At 38.4% G+C, this 22,091-nt stretch overlaps 2 protein-coding genes across 2 annotated transcripts in view; both read right to left on the bottom strand.

Moving 5' to 3' along the window:
• Positions 1-1,340, bottom strand: part of lrp6 (low density lipoprotein receptor-related protein 6) — a 64,048-nt gene extending 62,708 nt beyond the window's left edge. The window contains exon 1 of the mRNA XM_049566547.1: positions 1,045-1,340. Coding sequence (XP_049422504.1) covers positions 1,045-1,099 — 55 coding nt within the window. The 5' untranslated portion in view covers positions 1,100-1,340. The remainder of the gene's footprint in view (positions 1-1,044) is intronic.
• A 3,839-nt stretch (positions 1,341-5,179) lies between these two features.
• Positions 5,180-20,716, bottom strand: mansc1 (MANSC domain containing 1). The gene is made up of 5 exons (XM_049567350.1): positions 20,271-20,716; positions 16,844-16,929; positions 14,405-14,729; positions 11,894-12,034; positions 5,180-9,556 (listed from the first exon to the last, which is right to left on the bottom strand). The coding sequence occupies exons 3-5, from the start codon at positions 14,649-14,651 to the stop codon at positions 8,538-8,540; spliced, it is 1,407 nt and encodes a 468-aa protein (XP_049423307.1). The 5' UTR covers positions 14,652-14,729; positions 16,844-16,929; positions 20,271-20,716; the 3' UTR covers positions 5,180-8,537.
• Positions 20,717-22,091: the final 1,375 nt, after the last annotated feature.

Genomic DNA, 22,091 nt, shown 5'->3' with positions numbered 1-22,091 from the left:
TGGTGAAGGAGAAACATTTGGCTGTCAGAAAATAAATATTATTATAGTATACTACTGACAAAACTATTAATTGAGAAAGCACTAAATAAATAAGTCTACCAACAGAATATAGTCCATATTTTACTTATAATTGTTAGCAAATTACTTCCAACTGATCCACTAACCTTAAAGGAAACAATGATGCCTGTAGGTTTATTTATTTGTTTGTATTTGTATGTGTTTAACATGTCACTTCAGTCTTTTTCTAGCAGCTTTTTAACTTTATTGTGGATTTATTCACATTCATTGTAATTATCTGTCAGGTTTCAGCGCTTTAAATCCAACATTCTCTTTTGTTGTTATCAAATAAATCTAAATATGTATATATAACATGACAGAAGTGTTATTTAAATTAAGTTTTATTGTATTAATTAAAGTGTTGCTGTGCAGAAATGACCCCAGCTAGCTTGTTAGCATAGCACCACAACATGAAGACATAAACTGCTCCAGTTTGGACACATTAATGTAGTTAATTAGGATTTAAAGGGAAATAATGAGTGTTAATGTTATTGTTTTGTCATTATTTTAGCTTTACTTAACTGCAGTGGCTCAGTGGGCAGCTAGCTGGATGACTTGCTCACTAGCATTTGTTGTGCTAACTGCTATCTAATGTTATCCAAGTTATTAAATCAAAGTTAGCATGCTAACAAACTGCAAACTGGGTTAAAATGATGAACATACGGTGGTATGTGTGCTCAGAGGAGGCTAGCAGGGGTTTAGGGAGTGTTGTGGGGTATTTTTTCCAGCTAATGTGGCTAACAGAGGCTATTTGTGTTTTCATTTTCCTGAGCTCCAGCGGCAGAGAAGCACGCATAGCAGGCAGGCTAACGTTAGCTTCGCTCGGGAGAAACCGAACCCCGGAGAGAGGGCCCTGGCCCCGGACACTGCTCCGAATATCCCCCGGTAAAGCTGCTCCTCCCGGGTGTTAACAACACTTTTACACATCTACACGTCACACACGAACGAAAAAGCAAAGCGAAAAGGAGGATTTGTGGGGAAACTCACCTCGTATGAGAAAACAAAAACTACACAACAACAGGCTCCGCAGCACGACACCCATCTTTCTCCCGTTTCTTGGCCCTGCCGCCCGCTCTCTCCTCAGCGCAGTATTCCCATCGCTGCGGCCGCTTCCTCTGGATATTAAAAAACACGGGTGTCCAACAATGTTCGGGTCGAGATCGAGCTACAGAGATGCGTTAAATTATCCCCACTTCCATCCTGGCTGCTCGCTAACTGCGTTGGATCAACTCTCTGTGTCTCACATTGTCCTGCAGGAGATCCGTCGTCTCCTTCCGCTGTGAGGAAGCTGCTCCCCCCTCCTCCTCCTCCTCCTCCACCTCCACCTCCTCCACCTCCACCGCCACCTCCACCTCGCTCCTCGGCTCCACTGTTTCTATTGTTGTTCTGATTTCATGCTCTGCAGCCAAAGATAATGTTACAAGAGGGAAAACGCCCCGCCGCTGCCGGCTGCACGGTGTCCGCACCAAACATCCCAGATCCTGGAGAACAGGAGCTCTGAGCTGCACAACAAACCGAAGTTCAGCTTTAACACGCACATTCCTGCGGGACTAGTTTATCACACAGTCACAGTCTGCACCGACACACCGACACACACACAGGGATCAGCTGAGAGCATTTAACATGGGAATAAGTTCTGTTTTATCCCATTTCACTGACCAGCCTATGTGGCTCTACATTAAATAAAGTGTGGATCACTGGCTGCAACACAAAGTCACACTTCACCTTCTGGTCCAACTGATGCAGAAAATAATAAAAGCCGAATGAAAATAAACCCTGAAGTGAATGTGAGACAGAGAAGCAGCTGTGAATCTAAATATTTAACAAAAACAAATTATAAATCTGATCTGATCCTAAAGTCAGGCTTAAAGATGAAATAAGCCAGAGTTGCAGATTACACTCAAAAGTCTGACAAAAGTCACAGTTAAAGCAGAATTGAAACATGAATTTCTCAAACAACTGAGAACATTTAAAATGAAAATAAATACTTTTTTTTATTCCATTTTACTGAGTATGTTCTGTCTAAATGAAATACAGAAAAGCATGGATCATCATTTCACATGGAAATAAGTTATTTCACTTAGTATGTGGGGTCTAAATTAAATACATAACAGTATAAACCAGTAGTTGCAACACAAAGTCAAACCTCTGGTCCGGCTGACACAGTTCACAGACGATAATGAGAGCTGAATGAAAATAAACTCTTGAATTAATTTGAGGTTAATCACAAAGTTCAAAGTAACAGTCAGTATAACACTAAATCTATATGTTTCATAAAAACAAGTATCTCAAAGTCAGGGTTGAATTATCACGATGATTTTGAGGAAAAGTCTGAATTCTGAGGCAAAACTCAAAAAGGAAAAATCACTGCTCAGATTAAATAAAGCAGAGTTGCAGAGTACACTCAATAGTCTGACAAAAAGTCAGAATTAAATCTGAATTATGAATTTATCAAACTGTGAGCATTTGAAAATGGACACAAGTACTTTGTTCTTCAGTTTTATTAACACTATGGAGTCTTAATGAAATACAGACTGGGCCCCAGACTCCTGAAACAGTCAGTATAACAATAAATCTATACATTTAATAAAAAGAAGTTAGAAATCTGATCTGATCTTAAAGTCAGGCTTAAAGACAAAATAAGACAGAGTTGCAGATTACACTCAAAAAGTCACAGTTCTGTGAATTAATGAAGAATTAAGTCTGAATCATGAATTTCTCACACAAAAGAGAGCATTTGAAATTAAAATAGGCACTGTCTTCTTTCATTTTATTGAATGTGGTGTCTGAATGAAACACAAAAAAAAGTTTGGATCATTGGCTGCAACACAGAGTTAAACTTCACCTTCTGGTCCAACTGATGAAGTTTACAGAAGATAATAAACTCTTAAATTAATTTGAGATTAATCACAAAGTTCAGAAAAGCAGTCCGTATGAAATTAAATCTATTAATTTAATAAAAACAAGATAGAATTGTGAGAAAGTTCTGATCCTAAAGTCAGGCTTAAAGATGAGTTTACAGTTGGAAAAAAGTGACGACAAATTTAGAATCAGCGTCAAAAACTTCTGGGAGAAAAAAACAAATTTGCAGATTGAATCTTAAAATTTGACAAAAAGTCTGAGTTTGAATTTATACATTATTATGACAAAAGGTCAGAATACTGGCATGATAAAATCTAAACTTTAATACATTCCACTGAGAGAACAAAGTTTTCTTTCAGTTTCAGTCTAAATCAAAATTTTGGAACAAAGGCGGCTGTAAAAACAAACGTCACAATCTGGGCTCCAGCCAAAAATCAAACGTCAAAGAATTCAGGGAATAAGTCAGACTTTAGTGTCTCACCTCTGAGTTAATCAGACAAAGAAAAGAACAAAAAGAAATCAGAATGAAAAGTCATTTGATGATTACATTTCAAGATTACATCCTTTCCATTTATCCCCCTCCAGCATTTCCAAGTCGTATTATTGTTGGTGCCTCTGATGTGAAGACGAGATCACTTCCTGTTTCCCTCAGAGCTGAGCAGCTGTCAACAACAACACAAGAGGAACTGCATTTTGTTTTCCACAGTTACTCTGGTATTTTCACTACTGATGGTAACTGCAAGGAACCGATCCTCTTTGTTGTCTGGGGATAGCAACCAGTAGCTACCAGGAGAAACAAACATGTTTTATCCTCTTCCTGTTTTGGTTGTATGATGGTTGACGCATTTCCTTTGTGCCATTAATGAAGCCTTCATTTTCCCAGGAGGCAAGTTTTATTCCTCTATGGCGAAAGTCTGACCCACCGTTCTCTGAATCTGATTGGCTCACCCTAATATTCTTACCCTAACCCTAACCAATCCTTCCCTACCTTAACCTAACCAACCCAAACAGTGAAGTCACACATTACATTTACATGACATAAGAGAAGATTCATTTATTGTGTCAGTCCAACTAAAACTGTTAGACCGACTGAAATCGAACTGAAGTGAGTGAGGCCTCGTTTTACATCTGGAGATCATAATTTACACCCCGGGTTATTAAATCAGTTGTGATTAATGTGGTGATGGTGATCAGTGTTTGAGGGTATCCATCCATCCATTTTCATCCACTTATCCAGGGCCGGGTCTCGGGGGCAGCAGGCCGAGCAGAGCACCCCAGACGTCCCTCTCCTCAGCAACGCTTTCCAGCTCCTCCTGGAGGACTCCGAGGCGTTCCCAGGCCTGATGAGATATGTAATCCCTCCAGTGTGTTCTGGGTCTGCCCCGGGGCCTCCTACCATGCCAGGAACACCTCGTCCAGGAGGATCCTAATCAGATGCCTGAACCCCCTCAACTGACGCCTTTTGCTGTGAAGGAGCAGCGGCTCTACTCCGAGCTCCCTCCGGATGTCTGAGTTCCTCCCCCTATCTCTAAGGCTGAGCCCAGACACCCCACAGAGGAAAATCATTTCAGCTGCTTGTATCTGCGACCTCATTCTTTCAGTCACTACCCAGAGCTCATGACCACAGGTGAGGGTTGGGACGTAGACGGACCAGTAAATCGAAAGCTTCACCTTCTGGCTCAGCTCCCTCTTCACCATGACGGGCCGGTGCACCAAACCATCAATCCATCTCACACTCAATTCTCCCCTCACTCGAGAGCAAGACCCTAAGATACTTGAACTCCCTCGCTTGAGGCAGTAACGTTTTCCATCAGAGAACCAAGGCCTCAGATTTGGAGGTGCTGACTGTCATCCTCATCGCTTCACATTTGGCTGCAAACTGCCCAGATGCATGCTGGGGGTCACGGTGTGATGAAGCAAACAGAATCACATCATCTGCAAAAAGCAGACATGCAATTCTGAGGTTCCAAACTGGACTGTTTCCAAATTACTTTGATGAAGTAATTAAAAAAGTTACATACCTTTTTACATTTTCAACAGGGTAACTTGTAGCTATAACCGATTACATTTTAAAAGTAACCTTCCCAACACTGGTGGTGACACACCATCATAAGAAACTGAGTCATACTGTGCTTAGTTTGAGGTTTATCACCTGCTGCAGAGTCAGAATCAGTAAAACGACAACACCTTCAAAAATCACATTTTTTTTAATCCTTACAAGAACAAAACATCAAATTCCAAACTTATGCAAAAGCATCACTTCACAAAACACGACCAAACTATCACCATCGATGTAAATAATTAGACGCTGTAGAAATCAAAGCAATAGAAGTGAAAACAAGTCAACAGTGCAGCTTCAGGCTTCTTCAGGTCAGTGTGTGCAGGAGGTTCATCAGGCTGCTGCTGCCCCCTGGTGGTGAGCTGACGCTGCAGCAGCCTCCACCCCCTCCTCCTCATACACTGACACCCAATACAAATGTACTTATTATTATTATTATTATTATTATAGGAAAATAGTGCGCGGCCAGTGTACTCTTACTTATGAAAAACAATCTAATATTCAAAAAGAAGCATATCATATTTATCAAAAAACACAGGATACAATAGTGCATCAATTTTCAAAGAATTGCATCCATCGTTTGAAATCTTTATCCACGTGTGAAACCAGAGAAATGTGGACAGAATACAAAAACAACACAGTGAGAGTGTGAGACCGACGTCCGGGCTGAGTCGGCGAGTTAAGAAGCAGTCACAGGCTCGTATGGCTGAAGCATGTGGAAGTAAAAAGACATGCAGGTGTACATCTTATACACAAAGGGCTGATCGACCCCATGGTGAAGAAGAAGGCCTCGAAACCAGAAGGCCAAATGTACAAATCTGTGGCCGCTCGTACAATCCAGAGTTTCTCTACATCGACTTCAGAGGCTTCCTGAGATTCAGGGAATAAATATATTGCTGTTTGTTCTTTGTATTTGATCACCAGCTGAAGTTTCTCTACAGTCAGCGACGACTAAATCAACGCATCAGGAGGTTAACAGGAAATGACCTCACTCTCTGGCTCTGACTCAAGATAAATAACGTCAGGAATAAAAGTGATTAAAACCAGAAAGTCAGAAAAAAAACTCAACTTTCTTTATAACATGAAAAGTTTCTTGTTTTACTGAGCTCCCTCTCATACTATATCAAGACATTTTCAAATTAATAAGACATTTTCTTCGTATTAACACATTATTTTTGTTGTTGCAATAATGTTTTTATTACTATAACGTATAATTTATTCTTGTTACATCCTCCTGAGACCCTGTGTCCTCATACGAGGACATCATATTTTGGATTTACATGACCTCATACTTCATTCAAATTTGACCAATTTTAGCAACACTAACAAGCTACTGTTAATTAGGAAGTACTCGTTTGAAGACAATAGGACTTTATTCTTGTCTCATTTGAGTAGATTGGAACTTGATTATCGTTAAAAATGTTTCGTTTTTTATACTTTTTGGGTCCTATTGATCCCAAATAGCTGGGAGAAATTATAAATGCATACCAAACAAAAGTTCGGGTCTCAGGAGGATATGAGTAGAAACCCACCTGTTATTACACAAAATCTTTTTATCTGATCAAAACAAGAAACTTTTCACATTTAACAACATATGAAAGTTTCCTGTGTTAACATTTATGCAATAACAATACAAAAACTGATTTTGTGTAACAGCAAGAGATATGAGCTGTTAGCTGACTAGTTCAATAAACGCTGCACCCTTGCTAACCGGCACCAGTAATATTAGTTGGTTAAACTTATTACAAAAATTATTATTTTATGCTTTTGTGTTCATCAAAGGAAAATGCCATTGAAGTAATCACTCAAAATCTCTAATGAATTACGCTCCTAAAATATTGTTGTCAATAAATGTTCTTTGTTAATTTTTATTTAGTGAGTTTTTGTCATGTTTTGTAGGATAAAGTGAAAAGTGCCACATGTTTCAGCAGCATTATCATACGATACGGTCATTGAAAAATGGGATTAATGATTTCAAATGGCTCTTATAATATATATTTATATATAACAAGAAGATTTTGTAACTTGATAAGATAAAGTGATTTGTTTTTTAATAAAAAAGTTTGTTAAAACGAATAATTTGGTGTCCAGTGGTGAGAAAATAATTCAGAATAAAATGAAAAATATCTTGTAGTGAAGCTTGTGTACAGGGGACATAAAAACTTTTCATGTTACAACAGGAAACTGAGCAAATATTTTTGTTGTGATGGTGGCAGCAACACGCCGCCACAGCATTTAAAGGTTTGAGAAAATGTCAGATTTGTGAGGACAAATATGATAAAATGACTTCATTCTGAGACAAAAGTCAAAATGTTGAGAATAAATAATCAGGAAAGATTTATGATTATTTTCATATAATTTTTGCATCATTGTGATGTTTCTAGACAACACAATCGGCAGAAAAAGTGTTGGCATTGTTCGTTTCTGCAAACCACGGATACGTTACATTACAACTTATTTTAAGAAGTTGGTCAAAATCAAGACATTTTTTGAGTAGGATGGAATTAAAATAAGTAAGAATACCTATGACCGCAAATTTTGGATAGAAATTAAGTTGGGTTAACTTAATTAAGCTTCTTGTTGGTTGTACGAAACTAATTGAGTTTGTGAGATTAATAAAGATGTATTGGACTAACTCAAGGATGCCTGATTGGGAACTACTCAAAAAGACGAACGTGAAGTGTGACCTTAATTTCTTTAAGTTGAACCAGTGATAAAGTCAGCTCATACATTACGTCACTGTAGAAATGTTGATATGATACGTATGAAACATGCAAATGTAACGTATTCGTGGTTTGCAGAATCGCATAACGCCAACAGTTTCTTCCAGCGAGTGGGCTGTCTTGATTTGTCATGCGTTGCATTCTTTTTGGCAACCAAACACAGACACAGTATCTCCGTCTGGTGTGTTTAAATTTACAGTTTCATGATATTTATATATATCACCATGAAAATTATATTTCGGCTCTGTCCATGAAAAATCACGAACCTCCAAAACTGTTAAAAAAAACAGTTTTCAGCTTTGAAACGATGCATTTTTCAGGTAATCCAGTGTTTTGTTAAAGTAGCTCATTTTAAAATAAAGACGTGAAACTTCTGTGGTGGAGGATTTTATCGATATCGCCTACTCCTATTAAGAAATAATGTGAGATGCAGATTCTACGGGTTTGTCTTCAGAGTGCATTAATTTCAATAACTGCACAGGTCTGAGTTCATTATGCTTCTTATATCACAGCCACCTGCCAAAGATCAAAGTCCTCTTCTCTCATATTTCAGGGTAATAAACATAACTGTGTTAATGTAAATAAACTGTGTCGGAGCTGTGTGGTTAATTCAAAATAATGCACCCGCTCTGGCCAATCAGGATTGAGTATTCTCCATATGGTGTGACGCCTCTTAAGTGACGCAGACATTCTGTTATTGTGTAACTTTGTGCTGTTTTAAAATTACTATCAGATGAACGTTAACAATCTTAAATGAACTCATTTAAAGTCTTGCTTTTTGTCCTTCTGAGCTTCCATTGTAAAAACCAAACACCTGTGAGGCGCTGTGTCCTCCCTCACACCTCGTAGTGCAGGTCATTCAGCTCCAGTCTCGTGTAATGTCGTCTGTCGAAGGACTCCATTGCCTTGCGGCCGCCAACGGCCAGGGCCAGTGTGAGTATGGCGAGCCCCAGCACCATGAACGCCACCACGCCGCTTTTCAATGCCCCCCGTGCTGCCACCGCCGTTTTTCCTCGGCCAACGCTTGAGTTCTGGAGGGCGTGGTCGGACTGGACGGCGCCTTTGGGGATGATGACGAGACTCTGTGCTGGAGTCGTCCTCATGGTGGGTGGATCGGTGGTTGTGGTGGTGGTTGTAGTGGTGGTGGTAGGAAGAGGAGTAGTAGTAGTAGTAGTGGTGGGTAAGGTAGTAGTGGTAGTAGTAGTAGTAGTAGTAGTAGTAGTAGTAGGAGTGGTGGTTGTAGTAGGTGGAGGAGGAGTTGTAGTGGTGGTAGTAGTAGTGGGAGTTGTAGTAGTAGTTGTAGTGGTTGTTGTGGTTGTAGTAGTAGTTGAAGTAGTTTCAGTATTGGGCTGTGGTCTTTCAGTAGTTCTTGGTGCAGCCTCTTTGCTGGTGGTTACAACAGGAAGCGATGTGGTGGAGCTCTGTGTCGGTGGAGCGGATGTGGTGGTGCTGACAGGATGAGGTTTTACTTTCTTGGTTGATTTATTTTGCTTCTTGCTGCTCTTGTTTGGCTTCTTCACTATGGCGGCGGGGGTGGTGGTGGTTGTAGTAGAAGCTGTTGTTGTGGTGGTGGTGGTGGGTGCTGGAGTTACCGGAGCCATAGTGGCAATGATGATGATGGGCGGAGGTGTTGTGGTGGCGATGGTGGTTGAAGTTGTGGATGGCGCAGAGGTTGTAGTCGTTGCTGGTGGTGATGTTGTACTCGGTGTGGTGGTTGTAGTGGTGGTGGGTTGCGTGGTTGTTGGTGTAGTTGGGGCCGGCGTGGTGGTGGTGGTGGTGGTGGAGGTGGTGGTGGTTTGTTCTGTGGTGGTGGTTGTCATGGTCACAGGCCTCACAGTGGTTGGATGAATCAAGCCTATGCAGAAGACAAGACAAAGTCAGAAGTCAAAGTCAAGTTTAAATATGATTATCTTATGAAGTAGCTGATGCTAACATGTTAGCTAACAGTTAGTGATTTCCACAGCCAGCAGTTACAGAGCAACATGATGATCCATTAAGAGGCTTTGTGTTTGTGTCCACCTGAATGTAGGTCCAGTATTCTTTCTCTTTTAGCTCCGTTTTTGGTCCCCACCACCTCCTGAGGTGAGGGTTAAGCCGTAAAAACTATGGCTATGTATGTTTTGGAAGAGATCGCTGTGAGGATTAAAATAAGAATGTTACATAACTCTGAAGACTATTGGTGTTTTTGGATCAAACAGTTCTGGGAAGCTCCTGTGAGAACTTAACTCGTTATAAGATGTTGTTTGTTTATTATGGTCTCTCTTGTTTACACAGGTAAGAGGTTTTTAAAAATGGCAGTTGCCGGTGCTGCATTGGCTCACGTGTCCTACCAGTCACCAGTACCTACTCCGAAATAGGAGTTAAAAAGGTCCCTCAAAATGGGGTTCAAAGAAACATGAGTTCTCCTTGTTCTCGCAGTGTGGACACAAAAAAGGGGGTCCATAGAACAACGAAAAAGTTCCACCGGTGCGAAAACACCTATTGATGAATTCTGGTTTCACCCTTTTGGTTTCACACCGGACACCAACAGTGGTCTCCTGGGTGAAAGTCCTCTGTTTGTTTGACCCATCCATCGACCTCCTCCATGCACAGAGTTTGTCACTCTTTACACTATGTCACCTGACTTCTTCTTCTTTTTTTGGGGGGGGGGGGGGCATTTTTGGGGGCATTTTGGCATTCAATGGATAGAACAGACAAGTGTGAAGGGGGGGGGGGGGGACACATGCAGCAAAGGGCCACAGGCTGGAGTTGAACCCGGGCTGCTGCGGCAACAGCCTTGTACATGGGGCGCCTGCTCTACCACTAAGCCACCCCCGACTTCTTCTAGAATGTATGGAGCTACATTAGGGTCAAAAGTTTTGTACTTGAAAAAATAAAATTTGAAACTGAAAATTCATGTGTTGATCTTGAATTTTGAAAAATACAACAATGTATTCAAATAAATTCAAAATAAAAAAGTGTATGAAATGTTTTTTCAAGTTAAATATAATTTTGATTCACTTTTGTAATTCTTTTGAATAAATAATTTATTTTCACTTTTCACTTCCATATATATTTTAACATTTGAGGTCTTATTTTTTCCAGTTGCATGTTTTATCTTTTCAGATCCAGATCTTATTTTTTAAATTTTCAAATCTAATTTTTTCACTTTCAAAATTTTTCAAAATTCAAGATCAACACATGAATTTTCAGTTTCAAATTTTATTGTTTCAAGTACAAAACTTTTGACCCTAATGCAGCTCCATAAGGCGGTACAGTAGGGCCATGGTGCAAATCATAGAGCCTTCTGACAACTGGTAACAAACATCATTTAATGGGCTGATAACATTCAAATTGGGTGGAAAAATCTGTCTCTTTAGCTGCTAAATGTTCCACCATGTTCATCAGCTTGAGTTTTAGGAAGCTAAAAAAGATCCACAGAGCTGCAGAGATCATATCACATAAAATCATCTGAACAGTTGCTAGAAGAAAATGTTGGCATTGTACATTTCTGTAAACCATGAATACATTACATGTGCATGTTTGACGAGACGCCTGCCAAAGTGCAGACCACTGTTTGAGACCAACAAACAAGAACACCCACTGTGAAACAGTCAGTTCTGTTTGTATCGGCTTTTTAGCCCCCAATGTGAGTGTTTTTTTGTTTTTTTTACCAGTTACTGTTTTTACTGCTGGGATTGTGCCTCCAAAGCCGGGTATTTTAAGCCAAACCATAACCATTAACCACAGTGCTGTTAAATGTCAAAGTTCCAATGTATGCAATACATACGACCAAGGAAATGTCATGTATCCATGGTTTGCAGAAACTTACAGTGCCAGTATGTTTCCTGGTGACTGGGTTGACAGTACAGTTTTTAATTAAGAGCTGGTGTCAGTCGATGGCAAACTGTTTCTGAATTACAAATGGTTGAAAATTGGTTTGGAATATATTGTGTAAGTGGAGGTTTGCTTAAAACCTGTCTGGTGTTCTTGATCCTAATCAAATGACTTCCCCATTAATCTGACTAATCCATCAGAGAACCTGATTCAGCTCCACTGTTCTAAGATGACAGCAGAAGTCATATCTCAACACCTCATCAAATGAAAAGAAGCACAGTGAGGGTAATAGCGGTATAGTGACTCTTTAAAATAACAGAACATCATGTGAAGGAAAGAAGAAATTAAGTTCTGATGAAAGAGAAGATGAATGTACCTTTGTATATGTCGTAGGTGTTGATGCCTTCCGGTGCCTTCATTAACGGACAGTCCTGCTCCGTCTGACAGTGGAACAGGAAGCAGTTATCGTCACCGGCGTGTTTGTTGCCCTTGAACACAGCCATGTTGCATTTGGCACCTTCGGAAACACAAAAACAACGGTCAGAATCTGAAGGACCTGAACGCATCGACAGGGGGGAACAGACTTTGCTGCTTTTGTACTGTTGTTTTCCTTTTACATCCACCAGCCGTGTCACCGTTCCTAAGGAAGCTCGTATCGACTGCTGGCTAGCTAACGTTCCAGCTCAGTCGAGGAGGACGCCATAAACGTTTACATCTTGCACTGTCACGAGCATGAGCATCTTTTCTGTGAGTAGATGCACACTTACTTCTGCACAGTGATACGGTTGGCTGGTGTAGAAAGAAAATAGTTCCTACATGAAGCTACAACAACAAGGTCTGTGGATTATCTTGAGTAACCAGGTGATGATTTCTGGAAAGAGACATTGATGTTGAGTTTTTCAGATGTATTATTTTGGCACTTTGAGCAACGCAAGCTGAGTGTTTCATTATATTGGAGAGAAAGCAGACATCTACGACTTGCCAACTCACACAAAAACAATCTAGACTGATGAACAGCACTACAGAGGCCTGTACTATGAAGCAGGATTTGGAGTTAGCGAGGGTTTACTCTGGGTTTTCAGTACTATGAAGCTAGTTCTCTTTTTTACCAGGATAAATCACCATGGTAACTGATGCTGAACAGCTAACCTGATCACAGCCTGTCAACACCCCGACCTCTGACCAATCACATCACTGAAGAAAAAAGTATCCATGGACAAAAGTCCAGAGTCACAGGTAAAAAACAGAGTCGTCTATATATTGTTATAGGTCAGTAGAATCAAACTGTCTGGTGTCACTGTTAAGTATTCTATGTGACATATTCAGAGGAGTTTCATCATCATCCAACTAAACAGCAATCAATACTCTATACTGTCACATGTAGCCTGGTGATACCTGTATGAGATTTAAGTCTCAACTGAAGGTGAATTTTTCAATAGTGTTTTCAACGTTTCGAGATTTTCTGTTTTAAGATTACAGATTGTCGGTTACATCCCACCCCACTGACATTTTACTGTCTTGTAGTTGCAAAAAAATTTGCTACCGTTTCATCTCATATAATATGAAGCAGCCTACTTCATTCATGGATTCTGATGATGTCACTTGTGGCTGATAGGAAAACCCAGAGTTGGCTGAACTAGTTGATAACCAGCTTTGTAGCACCAGTTATCCAGACGGACAATGTGAAGGTTAGTCAAACCCGATAACGAGAAGATATCTTGGGTAAGTTGAACTGGCTCCGTAGTTCAGGCCTCAGGTAAGAGGAAAAAAATATGTGTTTTTGATTTTGGGGTGGACTGTTCCTGTAAGAGTGTGACTCTTTGTCCTGTTGATGCGGGAGGTGTGTTTTGGATGAATTGAGAAATTTAATTAAAATTGCGTTTGGAATACAGATACAGAGTACAAATTTAAGTTTTGTAAATGATGGTTTAAAAATAGGTACATTTTACAGTGTATTACACAGTACTTTGTGTACTTGTTCTAGATGTAAAATTGTAACCCGAAAAACTGTGCCAAGTTGTTGTCAGATAAAAGTAGTGGAGTAAAAAGTACAATATTTTACTCTGAAATGAAGTGGAGTAGGAACATAAAGTGAAATAAATACCTCAGGATTGAACTTGAGTGCAGTATTTTAATAAACTGACTTCCCTGCACTGTGCTTAACTGCGTGACATCGGGTCTGTCGGCAGTTTTAGATTTGCCTTTCAAATATCCGTCTAATTATATAACGTGACCAAGTTTTAACTGCTGAGACTAAAATATCTGTTCTTAGAAATGGAAGCAGATTTCTAAGTAAAGCTCTCACGTCTCAGCCTGAGACGCTACAAAAAGGCCGTCACTGAATCCCACTTTGACCCACTTGAGTGTTTTCAAAGGTAGACGTCTCGACTGGATCCTAAAATGTACCTCATTGTTATTTTAGCTCCCAAAGGGACAAAGCGTTTGTCTGAGACGTTTATCACTGTGAATAAATCAGTGTTTTTATGCAGCATTTAGCTTAATGATGAACAATGTCTGAGATGAGACTAAAGAAACTTCCCGTGTCTCTGCTACTCATTTATTAACGTTTACCTTCACTACCGTGATTGACAATTTTACAGAAATGTAAATGTATGTTGATCCGCACTGATGGCTGCTTTTAATGAGCTGCAGAAGTTTCAGTCAAAAATATTCAAGTTCTTTGAAAAACACCACCAAGCTGACGGCCGAGGCGATGCAGAGACATCAGACGCTGCCTCTGGTCCACCAGAGAAGAACAGGAGCTGCGGTCAAACCATCTGCCGCTAAAGTTAGAGTGCACCTGTATTCTGATCTTCGTGGTAAATGCATGGAAACGGCCCAGGGTACACACATGACTAAGTCTGTAGCCCCCTTCAGTTTGTCTCACCTGGTCTGACTTCCTCTGAGCAGCAGGCGAGGACACAGTCCCTCTCTGACCGGACCACCCGGGCGTCCATGGCTGTCGTCGACCTGTTTAACGCCTGCCTGACGTTCACAATGGCGTTCTGGTGCTGTCTGGAGAAACACGTCTCCGGCTCCACAGCTGACACAGGAAATGATGTGGCCACCATTAGCAGCAGCAGCAGCACAGAGAGAGTCCATGATGAGGGTCGAGTGGAGGCTGGAGGAGTCATGGCTGCAGCAGTTCTACGGTCTGTGATCAGAAACGCCTCAGAGTCCACAGCAGGAGAGCAGAGATCCACACTAATGTTCTGAAAACAGAGGACATGCTGCGTGTTACCAAATTTTCATTTTACACTGAAATAAGTGACAAACAAAGGTGTGATAAAACCGATAACACTGACTTTAAAGACTCTGTTCACCCAAATGACAAATATAAATCTGAACCATTTCCACGGCAGCGTGTGATTTTTTTTTAGCACCTTGTGAGACTTCAGAACATGATTTTTGTTGTGTTTGAATTTTGTTTTTATGTACCAGGAAGTTTTGGACATGTGTCGTTAAAAAGACGACAGCAAGATGGACTACATGATGTCATAAATCTAAAACTATGTCATTTTTATGTGCTTGTTAGCCACCTGAAATGGGCGACATATTTATCAATTTAGGCAATTTATTGTTCGTCGAAAAGGGCCGTTGTCATTTTATTGAAAAGACAACTATACCGCTTTAATTTGAAAGTGTACACTGACTGTGAGAAACAAAACATTTACTGGAAACCCTACACAGAGGCCTCCGATTATTTTCCATTATTTTTTGTGATGGGGGGCCTGTGATTGTATCAGGGTGGCTGTGGCCCCCCCTTGGCCACCCCTTCGAGGCGCCACTGTCTATGTAAGGGTGTTATTTATGATAATGATCAGCCTTTGTAAAAAGTTTTGTGAGAATTTGACGAATCCGACAAACATTTGCATGAATACACATCATTTAAAAAGTCAGTTTATTTAAAAATACAAGAACAGGACAGGTGAAAAATGTTGTAAGAATAAAATGTAAACCTGAATGAAAGCAAGAAACCCCGTGGAAGAGAATCAGACATGTTTGTTTTCTTTTAGTTTAAATACCCAATTATCTTGAAATTAAAATTTGTAAAAGCACAGAATGGATAAACATATAATTTAAGGACAGTCCGACAAGGATTTATGTTTATTAAAAATGACTATTTATTTGTACAAAGATGAAAAAAATTAGTTTTCTGTTAATTATTTGAGGAAAGCTTGATTTTTAATTTTGTGTCTGGCCAAATTTTTTATTAAAAGGACGACAATTTTATTTCTTTTCCGTGTTTAATGTTAAACCAACAAGATGAGCTGTTTTGTTGTTTGTGTTTATGTGTTATATGTTTAAGTGTGTGTGACTGTATGTGTTAGGACCCCAGGAAGAATACCCAATGCTTATACTGGTGCTAACGGGGGTTTGAATAAAGAGAGGAAACATATACACACATTATCAGCATATTGGCTAACATGTTGGCAAAGAGTGGCCTACTTCCTGCTGTCAGACTACTGACTGTAAATATCCAGTTTCCTGCTATTAATTACGACTTTGAAGTTGGCGTGAACGCTGTTTACAAGTCATAAACAGGTTTTATTCCATCATCAAACACAGCTTTGTAAACAAAACTGAGAGCAGACAGAAAACATGCATGAAAAACAGAAACAGAAAAATAGTGTGCAGACATGTTTAGAGCTTACAGAAAAAAACCTCTTCAATCAACATGTGTCTGATTTGTTGGTGGGACGCGTACGTCACTTTCTGCTAATTAATTATGGTAAAACAAAACTAAATGAGGCTCTACATGTAAGACTGAAATTAAGTGGAACCAAATTCAGTCTAATTATGAGTCTGAATAAAAACTGAATTAATGAGAAAGTCATTTATTTCCTCAATGGGCATAAACGCATGTAAGGCTGTTCACAGAGGAAAAACCATGTTACAATATTAGAGTTACTGAGTTTATAAACTCCTGCAGATCATCTTTAAATTAGTTTCTACAAGTCTTTCTTAAGAATAAACACTTTGTTGGACGTCATCTTTCAAAGCTCATCAGTTTGTCTCAGTGGCAGCTTCAACTGTTTTTGACACTACAACATCTTTGTGTGTCCGTCCCCGAGTCCCAGATCTGTCTCCACTGACAACAGCAGCACACAAAGAGAGCTAAAATAGAAAAATCAATCTGTGCCGTAAAAATAGAAATCTAAAAATGGACGCTAATCCTTCAGGAGCCGGCGAAGGAGCTTCCATTTTTAGATTTCTGCTGAAAGTGAACGAGGTCACCGAGGGTGTTAATGACGGACACATTAATTTGTCTTCAGCTTTTCAGATACAAAACCTAAAAATATGTTGTGTTGAAGCAGAAACTCACCGGGCCGACAGTGTGAACAGTCCTCCATCAGATGCTCAGTGGATCTTTGGGTCCACAGTCCACAGAGCAGGACTTTAACCCGTCTCCTGTGCGGGACAGAGTGTCAGTGTTTCACCTTATCTCTTTTACAGCTGGTGCTATCTGACCCACTATCAATTAGATTACTAACCAGGTGTGTCTGCACTGTACTTGTGTCTGGAGCTTCTTATTAGACAGACACGAGGCCTTATCTGTAGGCAAATATCATCTTATGGACACAATGTTCAGATTTTTCAGTGTCAAAGTTAGTTTTAATAATAAAAAAATATAATCAACTTTATGTTACAAAGTGCTTTGCGTGAAAAAATAAAAATAAAACAACAGCACCACAGTTAGATGAAAAAGTTTTTTAAGCAGAATAAGACACCAAAAAGGATCAAATAAGGACAAGAGTGCAGTAGACACAAATAAACCTCAGAAACAGTAAAATAGTTGAACTCAACGTCAAGCTTCTATTTTGGAGCCTTTAACTGAATCTATCGACCGTTCTGAAGGGAGATGACCTGAAGAAGACTTTAATATGAAAAAGAGCTGACGAGTTAACTTTGAGTTCAGATCTTCTGGTCAAATTAGGATTTTTTGGACTGTTTTTATGTGTGAAACAGCCTGGCTGAATATATGTTGAGGTAAATATTGAATAAGCAAGCTAAAGAACTATCAGATCTCGGGTCAAATATATTCACGATAAATTTGATCTTCCAATATAATTGTCTTAATGTTGCCTCTCCACTTTCCCCAGAAGTGTAATTCTGGTTAAAAAAATATATCAAATCCTCTTGTTTTACTTACATTTAATCATAGTCTTCAGTCAGAAGAGATCTGTTAAAAAAACATGAGTAATCTTTGTGTAATTGAAGAAAATGACGTCCTCTTTAGGTCATTAAAACTTCCATAAATCCCAGAAAATATCTGCTAGATACGACCTTGGTGTCGTCATTGTAGCTTTATCTGTAACAAAGCAAAGGCACTTGAGTATTACTGATGTGTACTAGATCTATATAATATCTATATCTATATATAGAATAAGATAATAAAATATGATGTATTTTTAGTAGACTATACTGTTATGAATTTGCATAATAGTCTGTTTAACTTTTAATACTTAAGTACATTTTGATGATATTTATACTTTTACTTACGTAAAAAAAAATCTTGTAATATAGTACATTTAAATTGTAATATTGCTTTTTACATTAGAAACTTCACTTAGGCAAAAGTACAAAATATTCACATTTAATATACTTCTTAAAAGTAAAAGTACCTATAATGCAGAATGGCCCAGTTCAGAATAATAGCGATAAATATATTATTATTGGATTATAATCATACGTTTATTCATGTGTTCATCACTTTGACGTTGCTGTGGTAATGCTGATTTTAACTGATCTGTAATGTAACTAATAAATGTCTTAGAGTAATTAAGTACAATATTTCCCTCTGAGATACAGTGATGGAAGTTTCTCAGAGGGAAACAGTAGATGGAAATAGCCTAACCAATAAACTATAACCCCTAATCTGCTCACTAAACTCAAAACTTTTAGTTAAGTACAAAATAGTAAAATAAAAGATTTGAGTAAAAGAGATACAAAAATAAATGTGTCACATGACCCTTGTCGGACAAGAATTTCATGTCAGTTTAACAACTTTTTGTTGTTATTGTTGTTTGAGCATTTAATTCTATGCCATATGAACATAAAACCATTGCAACTTTATAAAAAAAAACTGTAAGTGCACAATGACAGTGTTGTTAATTGGCCTTAAACTAATCAAGCTAAAACTGCTTCATAAAATTTAGTCAAATTAACTGAAAAAATTGTTGACTTATAAAAAAAATTATGATAAACTCACAAGGGAAGAGTTTTTGTGTCAAGTGAAAATTTTGTGTCATGGATGGATTTGGGGTTAACTGTGTAAAGTACAAGTACCTCATAATTGTACAGTGGTTTATTTAATGTACTTGGTTACTTTCCACCACTGTAAATATGTCAGTTTTGATGTCCAAAACAGGCTAAGAAGGAAACTGAGTAAAGGAAGGCTAGCTGTACCTTGTACAGAGACAAAAGCAAAAAGTCATAGATTTAAAATAAGGCAGTCAAAATTATAACTAACGTAACAACACCGTTAACTAGCTAGCTGTTAGTGGCTAATCTAATGCACTTAGTTACTTTCAACCACTGTAAATATGTCAATTTTTTTCAGGCTAACTGAAGGCGAAGCTAATATTTGCCTGGATAAGATCTGATATCGGCAGGTGAATACTTGTCAGTTTGGCTGTGAAGGAAACAGAGCAAAGGAATTTCGCGTGAGCTGTAGCTTGCACAGAGACACAAGCAAGAAGTCATAGATTAAAATTGAAATAGGGTATGGTCAGAATTATAACTGATGTAACAACACTAATAACCAGCTAGCTGTTTGTGTGTAAAAATAACTAGAGAAGACGTCTTTGGGCAAAAGCGAAGCTAATAACACTTCTGTGTACTCAGAACAAACTGACACAAGATGATTTCATTTCACAATAAAGATATATTTTAAGTGCATAATGATAATATTGTAAATTAAAAATTGTTTACAAAAAAAAAGTCAGACTCACAGGGGATGAATTTTTGTGTCAAGTTAACATAAAGTTATGTAATTTTGACAATCTGGGACACTGTGTCAACTTTACGTTAAAATTTTGTGTCATGCACGGATTAGGGTTTACAATTGAACGTACAAATACCTCAGCGTTGCACAGTAGTTGATTAAATGTACTTCGTTACTTTCCAGCACTGTAAAGATGTCAGTTTTATTCAGGCTAACTAAAGGCGAAGCTAAAATTCGTCTGAAAAAGATTCGACGTCGGCGGGCGAAGACGCGTCAGTTCGGCAGTGAGGGAAATAGAGCGAAGGAATTTCGCGTGAGCTATATCTTGCACAGAGACACAAGCTAAAAGACATAAATTAGAATAAGTTATGAAATGGGTCTGAGACATCTTTATAGTTAAAATAACAACACTGTTAACTAGCTAGCTATTTGTGGCTAAGAAGAACTTGAGAAGACGTCTTTGGGCGAAAGCGAAGCTAATAACACTTCTGTATATTCAGAACGAACTGACACAAGATGCTATAAAGATGCAATAAAGCAACACAAATAAGCTAGTAGCTAAATATTTCAGTTAAACACAGCTTAAGTCTTTTCAATAGCTTAATAACAGACACCTAATTTGTGCCTTTGTGTAAGTGTTCGCTGCTGGGTTATTCCATGTACCACCTGCCGAACAAACGTGTCGCTGTACTGGTTTTAATGGTGCTAATGTTACCGGATAATGCAGCCTAAACTGGGACACAAAGCAACATGGTGTAATAATGATGTTTTCTATCCCCCTCCCTCCACAGCTTCACGGTTGTACCTTTCTCTTCACCGAGGACACAGATTAACTCGGCGCCGCGTCCATCATCCCTCCGTCGGTCAGTCCTCCGCCTGATGAGTCGGTGTTTGACTGGAAACTGGAAGCCTCACCAGCAGGCAGCAAAGATCCCAATCAAACCAGTTCAGTCCCAGTAAGCGAACAAGATGCTTCACCCATCCCGAGAGGACATGTTGGTAAATAAAAAAAAAACAACTGGTGGCACGATTCAGAAATATTCGTGTTTTTCTCCTTTAAATGCTGGATAATAAACGTGTGTCCGTCATCACCGGCCGTTAAATACACGGGATCAAACCGTTTGTGGAGGCAACATGTTGGATCCGTTACCGAAACGCCATAAATCCCGTCAGCAGCATCTTGTTTCTGTCTCCAGGATGATGAACTACATTACATGATGGCTGGTGCGGAAGATCTGCTTCTCTCCAGAGTCTGACCCATTTTAGTCTTTGTCCTCTGGAAGGGGGGAGGGATGGAGCCTGCATCCCAAAATCTGACGGCAACACACACTTTCATTAGCACTACAAATTAACCTCAAGAAATTACATTTATATTGCAACAAAAGCTCCTTCTTCTGTTTTAAATCCCCGTCTTTTAAAATAAAACCCCAGTTTATATAAGCATCTTAAAGGAAGGTCAATCAATAATTAAAGAGGCTGAACATGAACAATACATGTGAAGGAAAAACACTTCACCACTTAAACAGATATTTGACCAGGACTGTTGGATAAAAGAGATAAACAGTTGACTTTATAAAACCTCTGCCTGTATGAAAATATGGAAGATTATTAATGCCAAGAAAAAACAAAAAAGAGTTACTAGGTCAAAGCTATGAATTATTAATCAAAAAAGGGGAAAGTATAGAAAAAATAGATGAAATGTTGTAAAAACTCAAGATGAGTTTTAAAATAAAAAATAATCTCTCTCTCTCTCTCTCTCTCTATATATATATATGTGTGTGTGTGTGTGTGTGTGTGAGATCATTAAACTAGGTCAAAGCTTTAAAAAAAAAAAAGTTTGAATGGTACAGAAAAATATAGATGAAATGAATAAAAATTAAAAATTGTGAGTTTTAAAATAAAAATTATCCAGTAAAATTTTGGACAGAGCCTACCTGGAGAAAATTAGTTTTAAACCAAAGATCAAAATTATGATTTTCTTTTCACTTTCAAAATAACGACTTGAGTCTAAATTATGATTTCAAAGTCTCTCAAATCATTATATATATATATATATATATATATATATATATATATATATATATATATATATGTATGTAATTAGAAAAATTTCACCTTACTGTTTCTGCAAGAATATAGTAAAAAGATGGAAAAAAGAGCAGTATGACATCATTATAACATAATATTGTTTCACAACTCTACCTTAATAAAGATAATTATGATTTAAATCAGACTGTTTAGGTAATGATCAAATAAATGCGCTAGATAAAAGAGATAAACAGTTGACTTTATAAAACCTCTGTCTGTATTAAAAAGTATGGAATGTGATTAATGCTGCAGGGAAAAAGTTTACTAGGTCAAAACTACAAAATATTAAGCTAAAAAAAGGAAGGTACAGAAAAAATGTAATTAAAACTCAAATTAAAATGATCTAATTAAACCTTCAAAATTATGATTTACTTCTTTCTCTCTTCCAAATATATGGAATTTTTTTCACTAGTTGTATTTTTCCTCTGGATGAAATGTTTCCACAATATGACTGTTTCCCCAAAAATATATCTATTTAAAAAAGGGAAAAAAGTGTTGCTTAGTCAAAGCTACATTAAAAAACAACAAATAAATTAAA

This window comes from Epinephelus fuscoguttatus, linkage group LG22 (assembly GCF_011397635.1).
Source record: "Epinephelus fuscoguttatus linkage group LG22, E.fuscoguttatus.final_Chr_v1".
NCBI classification, from domain to species: Eukaryota; Metazoa; Chordata; class Actinopteri; order Perciformes; family Serranidae; genus Epinephelus; species Epinephelus fuscoguttatus.
Note: the sequence above shows the minus strand (reverse complement) of the source record. Positions and strands in the feature narration are given on the sequence as shown.